The sequence below is a fragment of the Heterocephalus glaber genome, unplaced genomic scaffold, assembly GCF_053883595.1.
Source record: "Heterocephalus glaber isolate CG9 unplaced genomic scaffold, H.glaber_assembly_v1.0 deba00001472, whole genome shotgun sequence".
Classification (NCBI taxonomy): Eukaryota; Metazoa; Chordata; class Mammalia; order Rodentia; family Bathyergidae; genus Heterocephalus; species Heterocephalus glaber.
The window spans coordinates 68,599,177-68,618,914 of NW_028258315.1; the positions used below are offsets into that span (position 1 = coordinate 68,599,177).

Consider the following 19,738-nt stretch of genomic DNA (forward strand, 5'->3'; position numbering starts at 1 on the left):
CACTCTTCTGCTCAGCCTTCAAGTCTTAATTAGAGTATGCAGGTTTGTGGAAAAAGAGCTTGCAAGTGGGTGCAAACTAGAGTCTGCAAGTTTGTGAATTCTATTTGTATCTATTAGCTTCTAATAATTTGTTAAATGCAGCTGAATTCTTGGCCACTTTGTATTACAGCTTTATTTTCCTCCTGTCTTCAGTTGTTTGATTTACTGCTTGCGTCCAATATTTTTTCTTTTTCTCATTAGATTTCAGGCTAGGTGGTTATTCTACAACTTCAGCTTTCAGATACAGTCAAGCACAGTTATGATTTGTATTATTTGGCTCTTTCTTGGTAGAATGGAAGGAATGTTTTTAGAGTTTCTATACTCTAGATAAGTTGAAATTTCTTCATAATTAAAGATACTCTTTGAATTTTTAACTGTTTCATTTAGGAAACATTTCAGAGTTAAAGTGACAAGTGTAGTCAGTGAACTCGTCTGTAACCTTCACCAGATTTACCAGTTATTAACTTTTTGCTAAACATGGTTTATCACTATCTTCTCACATATATACTTCTCATTGTTATTATTGTACTGTTTGAGAATAGGGTGCCACAGCCTTGTAGCCATTTACCCCGAATACTTTAATCTCATTTTTAAAAGACTTGGTAATACTTGAAAGTTTCTGTATGTTCAAAATTAAATACCTGTACTGATATTAAAGTAAAAGTATCCGTCATTAATTTGTATTTATTAAAACTTCTTCTGTCTCTAGGTATCCTTAATGGGACTGGACATTTTAAGTGCCTTTGTGGACAGATTATCAACACGATTTAAGTCCTATGTAGCAATGGGTAAGTTAATTTTATTTAAAAATTAGGATAGAGTTTTTTTATAGTGCCTTTTTTCTTCTAGTTTTTGCTAACAATTATTTCTCTGTAAATTTAAAAACATTTTGTACAATTTAGCATTGTAGTTTATAGGTTTTATCCCTATTTAAATAATTTTATTCTCTTTGAAGAAAAAACAAAGAGAAGCAAAAACAAAACAAAAACCTAGATACCAAAAACCTTGCTAAATAATGCTAATAGATTTTTACTTCATGTTTTCAAATTTTTTATTGGCTGTTTTGTAAAATATTAAAATTTATAGTATAATTTGCTATGCTATTTTTCACACTATTTGTGAAGGACTAGTTTTTTTTCATTTCCAGCCTGTGTCAACCAATATTTAATGAAGTATAAGGAAAGATAAATTATAGCAAAATGAAAAAAGTATAAAGCCATTTTTCTATTTTGGTTTTGGGGATGGAGATTGAACCCAGAGCCTTGCACATGTAAGTAAACACATACTCTTACCACTGAGCTACACCCTCAGCCCATTCAATTTTCTTTTTCCCAATTTCCAGGACTGAAGCAGGGCCTTGTGCATGCTAGGCAAGTTCTGTACCACTGAGTTATTTCTAGCATGTCCCCCCCTGTCCCCCCTTTTTTAGAAATAGCATCTTCCTAAGTTGCCTAGGCTGGCCTCAAACTTGTGATCTTTTTTGCTCAGCCTCTGGAGCAGAGGCTCAGCTGGATTATAGATGTGTGCTGCTGTGCTTGGCTTTAATTTTTATTATTAGATTCAGCAAACAAAATTACTTTGGTGAGATTGTTTTAAAACATTTTGTAAACACTCCCAGTTTCTTTACCATAGTTTGTAGACTGGTCCTGGGCTGTTGGCCATATTTTGAGTATTGCATACTTAAAAGTGTGTTTGCTATACAGTACAATATGCTAATATAATCCTGTTCTTTATATAGTATTAGGATTACAAAGCTAGCTTTGACTTTATTTTCTAAACCTGCGTGACCTTCATGTGCCTTTTGGAATGCACTGAGTGAATGCAGTCCTATTATATAGTATTACATAGAAGTATAACCTTGACTATTAGTTATTTTCTTTTGAGGATTAAGTTACTGCCTCATAATGTCAATGTATCATCACAGTTATTTTCAAATGTCATTGTTCAGCTTTTTTATTCATGTTTGGTGTGCCACCAAATGCTGTCAGTTTTTCTTTTAATGTTCTAGTTGTCTTTTCAGCAGAAGTGTGTAATGGGCCTCTATCTTTATTATGTAATTTAAATCCTTAGTTGGTTTCCAGCTCATCTTTTTTGTTAATATTTTCTGAAAAGAAGATTTTTACTGTCAGTCATCTGATTAAAATCCTGTAGTAGATGTAAAAACCTATGTTTTGTAAACATTTTACTTGTTATGTATTTAGGGAAGTGTAATATAACTGGTAGGAGCTAATAATAAAATCTTATTCTGTTTGTTTTCAAGAAAGTATGTGTTAAAGGATTTTGATGAAAAATGAATTTATTATGTAAATTAATAGCTGTAATACTAAGATTTTGTGGTATAAGGTATTTTAGTTTTGTTTCTATTGTATAAAGTTACTATTTAATATTGAAGTGAGCCCCTATTTGGGTCAACATTTATGTTAATCTTGGGAAAGTTGGGAAACTTTATATTTGAATTTTCTTTTTGAAGCTAAATTCTGCTTCAAAAATAAAATGTCTTTTTTCTTATTACTATATTATACACATCTAAACACCTCAAATTATAAGTAAGTATATAGGTGATTGTGATTGGAACCTCCCCTTGTACAGGTTATTTAAATCCTAGTCTCACTAACTGCAATTTGTGTGACTTTGGGCACTAGTGTTAATAATATACCAAGGAAGATAAGAAAGATTTATATTTTTTCCACTCACTAATGCTTCCATTGCCTCAGGAGTAGGATATGGTTTTCATGATGTGGGCCTTGTTTTCTTACATAGTGCTTTCGTTGATTAGGCTTAAGATTTTTGGAAGATATTGCATTTGGACAATTGGCTCCTACTGTACTAATTTTCTTCCATTTTTTTTTTTTTAACCTCAGGTGTTGTTGATCCTTTATATTACTTTTGGTTATTGCATTGTAGACAAATGTATTGACATCAAATTATATACACATTTAATTATATCTGCCTATCAATAGACTAAGGATATATCTCTTTCTTGATTTCATTTCTTCCTGATTCTCTTATTTATTTATTTGTATATATATATTTTTGGAACTAGGGATTGAACTCAGGACTTTGCATTTATGAGGCAGGCGGTGGAACCACTGAGCTAAATCCCCGGCCCTGATTCTCTTATTTAAATTAGACATAGGCCCTCCAATGACTCAGAGAAAGGAAGGCCATATTAGCTTTAAAGCCAAAAGAGAAAACACATTTCTTTGCATTTGAACATGGAAGATGATAGTGATCATTAGATGACATGTTATAGAGAGTACTTTCTCTATGACCTTTACTCTGTGTTGTCCACATGCCTTCTCTTTTAATTTTGAATAGTCCTCTGAGATGAGAACCTCTACCCATGTTTATAGATGAAACAGTAGACAAAAAGTGGTTAAATACTGTGTTCAAGGTCATACATGTAGCAAAACCACACTAAATGGTAATGGAAATTAAAGAGAATATAGAAAGATAATTTTGAGATTTTTGCCCTATGAAATGAGTTTAGAACCTGGTCCCTCAATATGATTTTGATTTCTTTTTATTAGTATGTGTATGCAGTGCATGATGATTACATTCTTTTTTTTTTGAGACAAGGTCTTGCTGTGTAGTCTAGGCTGACCTTGAACTTACTCTGTAGCCCAGGCAGAGGCCTTGAACTCAAGGTAATCCTCCTGCCTCAGCCTTCTGAGTGCTGGGATTACAGGCTTGTGCCACCACACCCTGCAATGATTACATTCATTGTGGAGAATTGGTGCATGTACACAACACATCTCAATTCTTTTGAATTCAGGTCCTTGTGCTTGCGCAGCAGGCAGCGAAATCACTGAGCTAAATCCCCGGCCCTCAATTCTTTTTTTAAAAAATATGATTTTGTATTTCATTGTTGATTTATGGTTACAAAAACCTTGATCATGAAAGTTCTCTAAAGAATGGACTCTAGTGGGGGAGGGGAGGGAGAGCCGGAGCGCTGGAGTTGGTGCTGGGAAACCCGGGGCTCATGTTGACAACAAGCTCGAGATTGTTCTGGGTCACATAATGCCAGCTGAGCGTAAAAAGTCAGCAAGTATGGAAGAAAAAGAATCTTTGCTAAACAACAGGGAGAAAGACTGCAGCGAAAAGCGCCCAGTGAACAGCAAGGAAAAACCAAAAGACGATCTCAAGATCACTGCCAAGAAAGAGGTCAGTAAGGTCCCTGAAGAGAAAAGGAAGAAACTAGAAGAAGATAAGAAGAAAAAGAAAGACAAAGAATGCAAGAAAAAAGAAGAAAAGGTGAAAGCAGAGAAAGAATTAAAGAAAAAAGAAGACGAAAAAAAGAAACATGAAGAGGAAGAGAGAAAAAAGCAAGAAGAGCAAGCAAAACGTCAGCAAGAAGAAGCTGCTCAGTTAAAAGAGAAGGAAGAATCCCTTCAGCTTCATCAGGAAGCTTGGGAATGACATCAATTAAGAAAGGAGCTTTGTAGCAAAACCCAAAATGCTCCAGACAACTGACCAGAGGAAAATTTCTTTAGCCGCCTGGACTCAAGTTTGAAGAAAAATACTGCTTTTGTCAAGAAACTAAAAACTATTACAGAACAACAGAGAGACTCCTTGTCCCATGATTTTAATGGCCTAAATTTAAGCAAATACATTGCAAAGGCTGTAGCTTCCATTGTAGAAGCCAAACTAAAAATCTCTGATGTGAACTGTGCTATGCACCTGTGTTCTCTCTTTCACCAGCGCTATGCTGACTTTGCCCTCTCACTTCTTCAGGTCTGGAAAAAACATTTTGAAGCAAGGAAAGAGGAGAAAACTCCTAACATTACCAAGCTAAGAAATGATTTGCATTTCATTGCAGAATTGACAATGGGATTTTCACTGACAAGGAAGGTCTTTCCTTAATCTATGAACAGCTGAAAAATATTATTAATGCTGATCGAGAATCCCACACTCATGTTTCTGTGGTGATTAGTTTCTGTCACCATTGTGGAGATGATATTGCTGGACTTACACTAAGGAGAGTAAAGAGTGCTGCAGAGAAGTTTAATTTGAGTTTTCCTCCTAGTGAGATAATTAGTCCAGAGAAACAACAACCTTTCCAGAATCTTTTGAAAGAGTACTTTACGTCTTTGACCAAACACCTGAAAAGGGACCACAGGGAGCTCCAGAATACTGAGAGACAAAACAGGCATATTCTACATTCTAAAGGGGAACTGAGTGAAGATAGACATAAACAATATGAAGAATTTGCTATGTCTTATCAGAAGTTACTGGCAGATTCTCAATCCTTAGCAGACCTTTTGGATGAAAATATGCCAGATCTTCCTCAGGATAAGCCAACACCAGAAGAGCATGGGCCTGGGATTGATATATTCACACCTGGTAAACCTGGAGATTATGACTTGGAAGGTGGTATATGGGAAGATGAAGATGCTCGGAATTTTTATGAGAACTTTACTGATTTGAAAGCTTTCGTTCCAGCCATCTTGTTTAAAGATAATGAAAAAAGTTGTCAGAACAAAGAGTCTAACAAAGATGATTCCAAAGAGGCAAAGGAACCTAAGGATAATAAGGAGGTATCAAATCCTGATGATTTGGAACTTGAGTTGGAAAACCTAGAAATTAATGATGACACTTTGGAGTTAGAAGATGGGGATGAAGCTGAAGATCTTACAAAGAAACTTTTTGGTGAACAAGAACAAGAGGATGAAGAAGCCAGCACTGTATCTCATCTCAAGCTCATAGTAGATGCTTTCCTCCAGCAGTTGCCCAACTGTGTCAACTGAGATCTGATAGACAAGGCAGCAGTGGATTTTTGCATGAACGTGAATACAAAAGCAAACAGGAAGAAGTTGGTACGAGCACTCTTCATAGTTCCTAGACAAAGGTTGGATTTGCTACCATTTTATGCAAGATTGGTTGCTGCATTCCATCCCTGCATGTCTGATGTAGCAGAGGATCTTTGTTCCATGCTGAGGGGGGATTTCATATTTCAGATTTCATGTGTGAAAAAAGGACCAGATCAATATTGAAACAAAGAACAAAACTGTTCATTTTATTGGAGAACTAAGTTTAAGATGTTTACAAAAAATGATATGCTCCATTGTTTGAAGATGCTTCTGTCAGACTTTTCTCATCATCATATTGAAATGGCTTGTACTCTACTGGAGACATGTGTACAGTTTCTTTTTAGATCTCCAGAATCACACCTGAGGACCAGTGTACTTTTGGACCAAATGATGAGAAAGAAACAAGCAATGCATCTTGATGCAAGATACGTGACAATAGTGGAAAATGCTTATTACCACTGCGACCCACCTCCAGCTGAAAAGACAGTGAAAAAGAAACGTCCTCCCCTCCAGGAATATGTCCGGAAACTTTTGTATAAGGATCTCTCTAAGGTCACTACTGAAAAGGTTTTGAGACAGATGCGAAAGTTGCCCTGGCAGGACCAAGAAGTGAAAGACTATGTTATTTGTTGTATGATAAACATCTGGAATGTGAAATACAATAGTATTCATTGTGTAGCCAACCTTTTAGCAGGACTAGTGCTCTACCAAGAAGATGTTGGGATCCATGTTGTAGATGGAGTTTTAGAAGATATTCGATTGGGAATGGAGGTCAGTCAACCTAAATTTAATCAGAGGCGTATCAGCAGTGCTAAGTTCTTAGGGGGGAACTTTATAATTACCGAATGGTGTTATTTTCAGAACTCTCTATTCATTTACTTCATTCAGTGTTAACCCTGATGGCTCTCCAAATTCAATGGACCCTCCTGAGCATCTTTTCAGAATTAGACTAGTGTGCACTATTTTGGATACCTGTGGCCAGTACTTTGACAGAGGTTCCAGTAAACGAAAGCTTGATTGCTTCCTTGTATATTTTCAGCGTTATATTTGGTGGAAGAAAAGTTTGGAGGTTTGGACAAAAGACCATCCATTTCCTATTGATATAGATTACATGATCAGTGATACACTAGAACTGCTAAGACCAAAGATCAAACTCTGTAATTCTCTGGATGAATCCATCAGGCAGGTACACGAACTGGAACGAGAATACTTAATAAAACTAGGCCTAGTAAATGACAGAGATTCAAAAGATTGTATGACAGAAGGAGAAAATCTTGAAGAAGATGAAGAAGAAGAAGGGGGAGCTGAAACAGAAGAACAGTCTGGAAATGGAAGTGAAGTAAATGAACCAGAAGAAGAGGAGGGTTCTGATAATGATGATGATGAGAGAGAAGAAGAGGAAGAGGAGAATACAGATTACCTTTCAGATTCCAACAAGGAGAATGAAACTGATGAAGAGAATACTGAGGTAATGATTAAAGGAGGTGGACTAAAGCATGTGCCTTGTGTAGAAGATGAGGACTTCATTCAAGTTCTGGATAAAATGATGCTAGAAAATCTTCAGCAACGAAGTGGCGAATCTGTTAAAGTGCACCAGCTTGATGTTGCTATTCCTTTGCATCTCAAAAGCTAGCTGAGGAAAGGGCCTCCTCTTGGTGGTGGGGAAGGAGAGGCAGAGTCTGCAGACACGATGCCATTTGTCATGCTAACAAGAAAAGGAAATAAACAGCAGTTTAAAATCCTCAATGTGCCCATGTCGTCCCAACTTGCTGCGAATCATTGGAACCAGCAACAGGCAGAACAAGAAGAGAGGATGAGAATGAAAAAGCTCACTCTAGATATCAATGAACAGCAAGAACAAGAAGATTATCAAGAAATGCTGCAGTCTCTTGCCCAGCACCCAGCTCCAGCAAACACCAATCGTGAGTGGAGGCCTCGTTACCAACATCCAAAGGGAGCACCTAATGCAGATCTAATCTTTAAGACTGGTGGGAGGAGACATTGATCCAGCAGCACATGTCATTTCATTAGGTCCTGTATCTGATGTTGTGGATAGTGGAGTCCTCCAGCAATTGAATGAGAGCAGTGGACACATCTCAGCATGTCGGTCTAGAGAGGTGCGAATCTAAACCTGGGACAGGCTGGGGCCATGGGGCAGAAATACCAGCTTCTGCCAACACCGGAACAAGCTGACGCTTCCAGACAAGGCAGAAAAGGCCTTTTGTAATGGAAATCATGTGAGGGTTAATCTTCTCTTGAGAATGGCAGTCAAGAAATGAAATGGTTCACTTGACTACAGAGCAGCTACACCAAGAAGAACGCCAGTGAGATGCCTGAGCCAGAGAAGAAACAGCTGTGATGGTAATAGTATGGGGGAAATGAACTTGAGTTTTAAACTTGACTTGAGTTACAGTGTCTCTGAATTGAACATCCCATGTTGGAAGAAGATATATTTGGGGGCTCCAGGACTACAGTAGAAAAGTATAGAGCAAGCAGTAAAATCTTCTAGTAAAAACTTACATGCAGGGCAACAAAATGATGAAAGATACCCAAATAGCAGATAATCCACCAGGAAGGCTTTTGTTTAGGAATTTATTTCAAGAGGAACAAGGGATGAGGGGGAAAAATCCGTTTTATCCATCAGTCAGTGATATAAAATTGCCTGAGTGAAAGAAAAATGTGAAGATTGTTAGTATACAGAGAGCATTAAGTCAGATGGCTTATAAAAGTCTGATACCAGCCTAAGAACAGGGATATAGTTGAGCCCATTGTAAATATCATTGAAAACAAAACGTGCCAGTCAGCATGTCACAGAAAACGAATGAAGGACAACAAGAAGTAGATCAGAATATTTTGTTGACCTTCATGGGTTTACAGCCTCTGTCTCTAAACAAAATACAGAAACAAGTAGAGCTTTTGTTTTGTTTTTGTTTTTGTTTTGTTTTCCCCCCACTGAATGGAAATGAGGGTTCTTAGTCTGTTTCTGACAATCTGTTAATTTATTAGGATAGTTGTCTTTCATTTGCTTTCCAGTAGGCATAGTGAATTTAGTCAAAGAGCACATCTGTATGCTACAACTTGATTACATCTTTTTTTTCTATTTTGCATTTTTTCTTTTACCATGTTTCAGTTTCTGCACGTAGATTTAAATAAAAAAAAAAAATTTGTAAAGTTGTAACATTTCACATGGAAATGCTGCCCAGTCTTCACCAGCTTCAAAAATCTGACCATTGCCAATGCTGCAATAAAGTGTTGTAATTAAAAAAAAAAAAGAATGGACTTTAACTTATCTTTACTTTCTCTAAGGAATAGTGCCAGTGTCTGTGACATGGTAGAGGAAAACCTCAATTCTGGGACATAGACTTTCTGTTTACCAGTTGTGGAATAGGTCATACATATGGAAGAATACATATCAAACATGTACCATTTAAAGAATAATTATAAGACCAACACTTGATTATGCCCAAGCTAAAAAACCAAACCTTGCCAGGGATTTAGTTCAGTGGTTCCAGTGCCTGCCTGGCAAGCGCAAGGTCCCAAGTTCAATCCCCGGTACAAAAAAAAAGGGGGGTGGTCAGAAACCAAACCTCTGCCAGTTCTTTTTTTTTTTTTCGTACCGGGGATGGAACTCAGAGGACCTTGGGTTTGAGATGCAGGCGGTGGAACCACTGAGCTAAATCCCCTGCCCTACCTCTGCCAATTCTTTAGACTTCATCTCTGCCTTTCCTGATAATATTTTTTCCATGTCTGTACCACAGTCATTCTTTTTATGGCCTTGGGGAAATAATGTTCCCTTACCTGTCTCTAGAACTTGATCATTTATGTATCGGTATATAAAATAGAATGATATTTTGTCTGGTTTTGAACATTATCATAAGTAAATGTCGTAGTGTACAATTCTCTTTAAACTTGCTTCTCAGCTATTTTCATTTGGAATACCAAATTCAAAACCATTTTTTTTTTAGCTTTTAACTCTTCATGTATAGACACAATTGGTATTTGTAGTTTTGTAAAATAATAGTTTGTAATAGAGATGAATTATACATATTTACTCTCTTCCCGTTTTAGTTATTGTAGCTTTAATAGACAGAATGGGAGATGCCAAAGACAAAGTCCGAGATGAAGCTCAGACTCTGATATTGAAGTTAATGGATCAAGTAGCACCACCTATGGTAAGCCTACTTGTTAAAATACAGATTTTTCTAATGAAGAACTGTCAGTAAAGGGCTGGGGATTTAGCTCAGTGGTTCTGCTGCCTGCCTTGCAAGCGCAAGGACCTGAGTTCGATCTCTGGTACCAAAAAAAAAAAGAACTGTCAGTAAAGATAGATGGTAATCACAGCAAATTAGTAAAAGGTATTGGAGGCATAAAAGCTGAAATTTTAAATAGTGAATTATTGCTGATGCTTTAAAGAAGTTGAAATTTAAGCAACAGTGTTGCTATTTAATTTTGGGGTTTTTTTTCCTTTTTAAATTTCTACTGTTATGTTTCTTAAAAAACCCTAACTTATAGACTAAAGCAGTTTAAAACTGTACTGATTATATTCAGGATTTTCTGGGTTTCCTTACTTGGAAACTGTAAAATATTTTATAAGAAAGCTTATTTTGAAGACTACTGAGTGTTATATTAATTCCTGTAACTCTTAGAGAGGAAGAAATTATTTTAACAGGTGGCTACTAATTGTATAAGACCTATATACTCTATGACAAGAATGGGTATTTTATGAATACAATAGAAATAATTTGCTCTTATGGAATGTATTATTCTGTTTTGTTACTATAACAAAATACCTGAGGCTAGATACTTATAAAGAAAAGAGATTTATTTAGCTCACAGTTTTCCAGGTTGAAAGTCCAAATAGCATAGCCCAGGCCCCCTGCAATGAATCACTTTTTTGGTGGATGGTGCCAAAATGACAGGAATGCATCCCATACACAGGAATGACAGGAACAACACGAAGGTGGGTGCTATCCTAACAGGGCAAGAGGAAGCCCAGAGGGAGAAGTGGCTTTTCCTATGGTGTCCTACACAGCCCCTCCTCTTAAAGTTCCCACCATCTATCTCAACACTACCACACTGAGGACCAGGTCTTCAGTACATCCTTGGGTGACAAACCACATGCAAACTATGTCATGGAGATATTTTGAAAGGAGAATAAAAAGAAAGTGATGTATGAAAAAAGATTGAGAGAGAAGCTCATACGAAAAAAAATCAGAATAGATAATGATATATAGTGATATCATAGGATGCTTAAAATAGTTAATATTACATATGTTTTTTTTAATATTGCATATGTTTTATAAAAATCCAGAGTATTGAATTGTGAAAGTATACTGCTTCCCACTATTTTATACCTCAGAACTAAATCTTTATTAATAGTTTGGTAGATACTCTTAAAAATTTTTTTGAAACAAGGTCTTACTATATTGGACAGGCAGCGCTTGAACTACTGGTTCTTCTGCCTCAGCCTCAGAGTAGCTGGAATTACAAAGTTGCACCATCCCAACCCAATGGTTGATACTCTTTGATACTGTTAAGTGATTTACATTTTAAGTTGTTTTGGGTTTTTTTGTTATTACAAAGAGCACCATAGGAAACATCCTTGTACATGTATCTTTGGATATAAATATTTTTATAGATTAGAGTTCCAGAGATCATGTTGCTGAGCCAGATTATTCAATATTAGCGTTTGGTGTTTTCTTTTTAGTTTTGTTTTTGCACTGCTGTGGACTGAACCTAGGCCCTTAGAGAAAGAAGTATATTAGTAAAGCTTAATACAGACTGCAGAAAGAATATTGAGTCCAGAAAGTGAGTGTGTGTGTGTGTGTGTGTGTGTGTGTGTGTGTGAGAGAGAGAGAGAGAGAGAGAGACAGAATGAGAATTTGATAAATGATAAAGGTCATTTTTTCCAAATGTGTAAAAAAGGATTTGATTGGGCATTTGATTATCAGTTGGACAACTGTAAAAGTAAAGTTGGATTCCTTGTTAAACCAAACCCAAATAATTATTTTGCATTACTTTAAGTTTATTTATAAAGAAAGCATACATTTTTCACTATAAATAAATGTAAACAAATTAAGTAGTCATAAAATGAGGTATACCAAAATTATCCTTTGTGTGGATGCAGTATTAAAAGAAGAAAGGGCTGGGGATTTAACTCTGGTTCTGCTGTCTGCCTCTCAAGCAGAGGGATCCTAGTTTGATCCCCGGTACCAAAAAAAAAAAAGAAAGAAGAAAGACTTCAATTATAATACCGTATGTTGAAAAATCTTGCTCTGTGTGACAATGTGTAGTAGTTGTTAGGCAGTGTTGGACCTTTTAAATGCTTACTAGACTACTGGACTTGTAATGCTAGCATTGTTATTGAAGGTTTCTAAAGCATAGAAGAAATCCTGTGTCTTTGGAAATGCTAAGATTTTTAGGGTTTGGACTTGTTTTTTATGAAATAATTGAAATCTGAAGTGGAAAAAAAATCTAAAAATGTAATGAATGGCTAGGAAGAATGGCAGTATAAATTTAACTTAGTAACTTGTAAGTGCAAGTTGAGCATCCCTAATCCAAAAATCCAAAATCCAAAAATGTTCCAAAGACCAAAACTTTTTGAGCATTGATGTAATATCACAAATAGAAAATTTCATACCTGGCTTTATGTGACAGATCACAGTCAAAACACAAGTGCACTAAAAATAGTGTATAAAATTACCTTCTGGCTATGTATATAAAGTGTCTGTGAAACATAAATGAGTTTGTATTTAGATTTGGGTCCTATCCAAAGTACCTCGTGTGTAAATGCAGCTATTCTAAAATCTGAAAAAAAATCCAAAATATTTCTGGGCTGAAGTGTTTTCAATAAGGGATACTTGGCCTGTAGTAGAGAAGTGGAAATATTCTGATGAGAAAATTCAGTTATTAATGAAGTTGGTAATAAGGTTGGGAAGAGTTAAAATATTATAACATGCATAATTTAATTTTTTGTTATACTTGTACTTTTCTTTCAAATAGTACATTTGGGAGCAGTTGGCTTCTGGTTTTAAGCACAAGAATTTTCGATCTCGAGAAGGCGTGTGTCTGTGTCTTATTGAAACCTTAAACATGTAAGTTTTATATTACTGAAAACGGCCTTCTTACATTTTTTTTGCTTCTCAAAAAATCCATTTTACAAGGTCAAGAAAAACTATGAATATAAATTTTAAATAGTTATTAATTGATCTCTACCACAAAGTTTATTGGTAACGTTTACTGTTTTTTGTAAAAGTATGTTATGGTATCTTTCAGATTGTTAATTTTTAAATTGTCAGTTATAAGAAATATTTCTCTTCTTTTCTTTAGTGTGTTAGTTATAGCTACTGTAGAACTGATGTGTTGATAACTTAGGATCTAAGCTCTGGATCCAATTTGGCATTGTTTTTAACTCAGTGGTATCTCATGTATCATAGCCCCATTTCCCAAATCTTCCCTTTTCCAGTTGGCCCTAGGCTCCCTGGAGTAAGTACTGTGGATGGCTACCAAATCATACCCTGAACAAGACTCCTGGGTAAACTAAATCTGGTAGCAGTGTGCAGAGTTCTAACAGTATTGATGCCACGGAGATATGAAGGAGATTCTGACGAAATGTAAACTGGGACTTTTGTTGTCATTCTGGACTATTTTTTTAAGGTTTAATACGATATTATAGGTAATGTGTAGTAGCTTTCAACTTGCCTGTAGTGTTATTTCTTCTTTAATCTCTAATTTTTACTTTTAGTATACTTTCATTTATTTTCTTTTTCAGCTGTGTAGGCCATACTTCATCTAAAGCTTGTAGGTGTGTTCAGTCAGCACAGTCTTTGTGAGTTTTGGTTCTTCTGTCATTTGCTTTCAACCAGTGACTTCATCCAAATATTAATAAGAATAAAGATCTTTTCATTTACTTATTTTATTTAACTTCATGTTTATTTGAAATCCACAGTCTAAAAACCTATCTCAAAAGTGAATGTTCTTTTGATCCCCGGTACCAAAAAAAATGTGAATGCTTTGATTTCTTAAGCAATTCATAGATTACTAGGGTTAAAAGTGACATTGGTTGAGCATTTTGCTATGTTGGGTCATGTATCAGTCATGATTATTTAAATTTGTATATTTCACATTGTTTAGAATTAGTTTTTGCCTGTTTCTTGTGTCTTTCATGTTTTATGATATGTGTACATCCTCTCTACTATAATTGTCATATTGATATAGACAAGAAGAGGCATGAGGATATTTTGTTTACTATTTAATTAAAACTATTTCTTTCTCTTTTTCTCAAATTATATTTAGTTTTGGGGTTCAGCACCTTGTCATCAGCAAGTTGGTACCGCATTTGTGCATCTTATTTGGAGATTCCAACAGCCAGGTAAAAAATTATTTGCATTCAGGCATTGACTGACTTTTTTTCCTACCCTTTCTTTTCTGTGCTCTTATCCCAACAAAGGGTAGTGGTAAAATCACAATTTTACCTTATTTTTAAATATATACCAAAGATACTTTTTAAAAACATACTCACATAAGTTGCTTGTTGTCAGTAGTTTGGCTAGTAGTAAGTATAGATGGGGACTTAATGGCTGGTTCTTGAGTTTGAGAGATTGAATAACAAAGGCCCTGGGTTCCTTTCTGTGGTCTTCTTATAAGAGTTTTTTTTTTAAATGGTAACAAAGTTTTATAAAGGTAGGAAAAGAAACAGGCTCTGCAGAGCAAGTTTGGGCCAAGTAAAAGTAAGAAAAGAAGTACACCATATTGCATGAAGGTGAGCCACCATGCAAGAGCAAACAGTGGCAAATGTGGACTGTCCCCTTTGTGTCACCTACTCAGGCTGACATCATGTCTAGGCCATCCTATCAAAAACCCGCTTAAGTTCTTGGGAGAAGTCTACATGCAGGGCTTTGGGAACTGTTCTGCACATGTGTTCCTGGATCTTGTCACACCTTCTTTCATAGCCAGTTTTAGCCATGTCTTACTTTCCTGTTGTCTCATTTCCCCCTGAGAGATGTATATTCCCATAATCTGTATGTTAGTTGTGAGAACAGGTTGTCAGCTTCTTTTATTCCTGAATATTGTTGCATAAAAATGTCTCACTATGCCCAGCCTGGTCTCAAACTTGTGGCTCAAGCAAACCTCTGGCTTCAGCCTCCTGAGTAGCAAATACCATCACACGCACTTGCATGAAAACCTCGCAATGTTCATTACCCTGTGTGACAGGATTGTGTTAGTGGTACGTCAGTTGTTAGAAACTTGTTTACCTGAGCTACTTTTACTATAAACAGAATACAAAGATGTGTTCTGGATCCCATTCCTCCTGGTGAAGTTGAATCTTCGCTGTAATATTTTTGCAAAGGTTGGGCATTTGGAATGACCTTCAGTAAGATTTTCCCATATTTCAGGTCGTAACTCCTCCTCTACAGGTTTATAGTTCTACTGTCTCTGTGAGACAGGGGTTCATTTTGTTGCCTAGGCTGGCCTTGAACTCCTGTGCTCAAGTGAACTCTTAGGCTCCTTGAACTCCTGCCTCAGCCTTCTGAAAAACTGGGAGTACAGATGTGTACTACCATACCTGGCTTTTAGTTGTTCTTTTAGTAGTGAGCTGTCCAAGGAAACTAAAACTGTCTTTCACATTCCTCTTTTTTCGGCCACATTTTTTACTTCTGATAGAATATACACAATATAAAACATCATTTCAACCATTTTTAAAGTATATATATTTCAGTGTTGTTAGATACATTCAGATGATTATGTATCCACTGACACCATGCATTTGCACAACTTTTTCAGCTTCCCAAACTGAAACTCAGAACCTGTTAGATAACTTCTTCCCTTCCTCCAGCTGCTGGCAATCACCATTCTACTTTCCGTATGATTTCAACTACTCTTGAGTTCCTCATAGAATTAGAATCAGGCAATATTTGTTGTTTTGTATCTGACTTCATCTAACATAATATCCTCAAAGTGTTCATCTGTGATGTAACATCTCAAAATTTCCTTCCTTTCTAATGCTGAATACTATTTGATAATGCACACATAACATACACACACATACATATATCACATTTTGTTTATCCATTCAACTGTGGATGGACATTTGAGTTGTTTCTACCTTTTGGTTACTATGAATGCTGGTAAAAATATCTGTTTGGATTCAGGCTATATTCTTGAAAGCCAGTTTTGTTCCAACAAAATAAATTAGCAGTAATTTATATTAATTATTGACACTTGTTTGCGTCTTATTACAAATAGATTTTTTCAAAGGCCAAATTAATAACTTCTATTCACAAGTTTCTTAGATTTCTATAAAACCTAGGTTTTTCTAGAGGTTTTCTAAGTTTTTCTAGCGGTTTCTTGATGGATCCTTGTTTTTCTGTTAATGACATGCCATAATTTCTCTAGGGGCATTAAAACCAATTTGGAGACTCAAGTTGGTCTGCTAGCATGATGTTACCTTGAGATAAAGAATTTTATCATATACAAATTTCTTTAAAACTTAATTCTCTGACAGGTGAGAGATGCTGCAATATTGGCTATTGTAGAGATTTACAAACATGTGGGAGAAAAAATGAGGATTGATCTTTTTAAGAGAGGAATTCCCTCTACTAGGTAAGTTTTGCTAAATTTATTTTTTTGGTCCAAGTTTTAATTTCTTTTTTTTTATTAGTACGTTTGCAGTACATAATGATTAAGTTTATCATGGGGAATTGATACATGTACATCACATTTTTAAAAGTTTTAATTTCATTTGTTTATTTGCAAAAGGTTCAAGTTTTCTAAATTTTTTTGATATTCAAAAGGTAGAATACATATGCATGTGTGTATATACTAGCATCATTTAAATATTGATATAAATATAAATATTGTGTTCAGCTTTTTGTCTGGGCTAGAGTTTTCATCTCTTTTGGTAAATAACAAGGTGTACAATTGTTGTGTTGTATGGTAGGGTATGTTTATTATTTTTGCTGAGAATTGAGCCCAGGGAGCCTTGTGCATGCAAGGCAAGACCTCTACCACTTAGCCACATCCCTAGTCTCTGGTAGAGTACGTTTAGTTTTTTGTTTTTGTTTTCTTTAAAATTTATATATTAATTGATACATTTTAGGTATACAATACATTTACATTTATCATTGGGTGTTTGTACCTGAACATGATGTATCTTAGTTCTTATTTTTTTCCCCATTACCTATGCGCCCTTCACCCCCACCACCCTTCCCTATTTACATAGACTTTGTTTCCATTTTTTTTTTCTTTCTCATACTTTTTCCTTTCCCTTCTTCCCTTTCTCTTTCCCCTCCCACCACCCCTCCACCTTTGGACCTTTTCCTATTTCAAATTATCAGTTATTCATTTTAATCATTTTCATCCTTATTTACACTTTCAGTTTCTCACACTAGAGATATTATTCGGTATTTACACGTGTGTCCTATTTATTTCACTTAAGAGTATGGCCTCAGTATGCATTCATTTAGCTGTAAATGACTATAGTTTCTCGTTCTTTATGGCTGAGTAGTACTCCATTTTATAAAAACACCACATCTTCTTTATCCAGTTTCCCGTTGATGGGCACTTGGGCTGTTTCCAAACCTTAGCTATTACAAACTGTGCCGCTCTAAACATGGGTGCACATATATCGCTGTGATATGATTCTTTTAATTCTTTTGGGAAGATGCCCAGCAGGGGAATAGCTGGGTCAAATGGGACCTCAAGCCCTAGTTCTTTGAGGTATCTCCATATGGATTTCCACAGTGGTTGCACCAGTCTACACTCCCACCAACAATGGAGAAGGGTTCCTTTCTCTCCACACCCCCGCCAGCATTTGTTATTGGTTGATTTCTTGATAGCAGCCATTCTTTGTGGGGTGAGGTGGAATCTCAGTGTTGTTTTCATCTGCATCTCTCAAATGACCAGTGATGTTGAACATTTTTTCATATATTTATTTGCTGCTTTTACTTCTTTGTCTGAGAACTGTCTGTTCATTTCGGATGCCCATTTTTGAATTGGGTTTTTGAATTTGGGGGGTCTGATTTTTTTCAGTTCTTTATATATTCTAGATAGTAGGCCTTTGTCTGAGGTACAGCTGCTAAAAATTTCTTCCCATATTGTAGGTTGTCTCTTAGCTCTGTTGGTAGTTTCTCTTGCAGTGCAGAAGCTTTTTAATAAGATGAGATCCCAGTTGTTGATTCTTTGTGTTAGCTCCCGTGCTACTGAAGTTTTGTTCATTAAGTCTTTTCCTATGCCAATGTTATTGAGAGTTCTACCTAACTTATCTTCCAGCAAGTTTACTGTTTCTGTCTTGATATTTAGCTCTTTAATCCACTTTGATCTTAGTTTAGTGCATGGTGATAGGTATGGGTCTAGTTTTAATCTTTGGCAGGTTGAAATCCAGTTTTTCCAACACCATTTATTGAACAGGGTGTCTGTTCTCCAATGAGGGTGATTGGCTCCTTTGTCAAAGATGAGGTGGCTGAGTATGCCTGGAGTTGTTTCTACACCTTCTAATCTATTCCACTGATCCTCAGGTCTGTTTCTTTGCCAGTATCATGCTGTTTTTATCACAGTAGCTTTGCTTTGTAGTATAGTTTCAAGTTGGGGATTGTGATACCCCCAGCCATGTCTCTGTTGCCCAGAATTGCTTTTGCTATTCTAGGTTTCTTCTGCTTCCAAATGAATTTTTGGATTGTTTTCTCTAATTCTGTGAAGTATATTGTTGGAATTTCAATCGGTATTGCATTAAATCTATATAGTAGTTTTGGAAGTATGGCCATTTTCACTATATTGATTCTTCCTACGCAGGAACAAGGGATATCTTTCCATTTTCTTATATCCTTTTCGATCTCCTTCTTCAGAGTGCTGTAGTTTTCAGTGTAGAGGTCTTTTGCTTCCTTTGTTAGGTTGATTCCTCTATATTTCATTTTTTTAGATGCTGTTGTAAAAGGAATTATTTCCCGAATTTCTCTCTCAATGGGTCTGCTATTTGTGTACAAGAAGGCTATTGTTTTTTGAGTGTTGACCTTATATCCACCTACCCTACTGAATCTGTCAGTTAGGTCTAGAAGGCTTTTGACTGAGTTTTTTGGGTCCTCTATGTAAAGTATCATATCATCAGCAAATAATGACAGTTTCACTTCTTCCTTCCCTATCTTTATTCCTTTTATTTCTTTCTCTTTTCTAATTGCTATGGCTAATGTTTCCAGAACAATATTGAACAGGAGTAGTGATAGTGGGCATCCTTGTCTTGTTCCTGATTTTAGCGTGAAAGTTTTCAGTTTTTGACCATTTAGTATGATGTTGGCTATTGGTTTTTCATAGATAGCCTTAATCAGGTTGAGATAAAGACCTTCTATTCCAATTTTCTGTAGCGTTTTTATCATGAATGGGTGCTGGATTTTTTGTCAAATGCCTTTTCTGCATCTACTGAGAAAGTACAATTGACATAAAAAAACTGTTCACAGAAGTAATAGTAGAAAACTTCCCAGACAGAGGTGGAGAATTGGACACACAGATAAGTGAAGCATATAGAACTCCACCCAGACACGATCAAAAAAAATCTACACCAAAAAAAAAAAAAAATCTACACCTAGACATATAATAGTCAAGATCCCAGAAACCCAACAGAAGAACAAAATTCTACAGGCAGTTAGAGAAAAGAAACAAATCACCTACAAAGGAAAGCCCATCAGAATCACAGCAGACTTCTCAACACAAACCCTCAAATCAAGGAGAGCCTGGAGTGAAGTATTTCAAGCCCTAAAAGAAAATAACTTCCAACCTAGACTGTTGTATCCTGCAAAACTATCTTTCAAAATCGATGGGGAAGTTAGATACTTCCATGACAAAGAAAGAACACCTGAGAAATTTCATGAACACCAAACCAGCACTCCAAACAATTTTAT

General features: G+C 36.0%; 1 protein-coding gene and 1 pseudogene across 29 annotated transcripts in view; both read left to right on the forward strand.

Moving 5' to 3' along the window:
* Clasp2 (cytoplasmic linker associated protein 2) overlaps positions 1–19,738 on the forward strand; it is a 216,242-nt gene that overhangs the window by 25,980 nt on the left and 170,524 nt on the right. For all 29 annotated transcript variants that reach the window (XM_021238757.2, XM_087181377.1, XM_087181374.1 and 26 more), the window contains exons 2-6: positions 749–827; positions 9,918–10,021; positions 12,852–12,943; positions 14,145–14,220; positions 16,354–16,451. In XM_021238757.2, coding sequence (XP_021094416.1) covers positions 749–827; positions 9,918–10,021; positions 12,852–12,943; positions 14,145–14,220; positions 16,354–16,451 — 449 coding nt within the window. The remainder of the gene's footprint in view (positions 1–748; positions 828–9,917; positions 10,022–12,851; positions 12,944–14,144; positions 14,221–16,353; positions 16,452–19,738) is intronic.
* LOC101718045 (regulator of nonsense transcripts 2 pseudogene) lies at positions 3,939–7,997 on the forward strand (annotated as a pseudogene).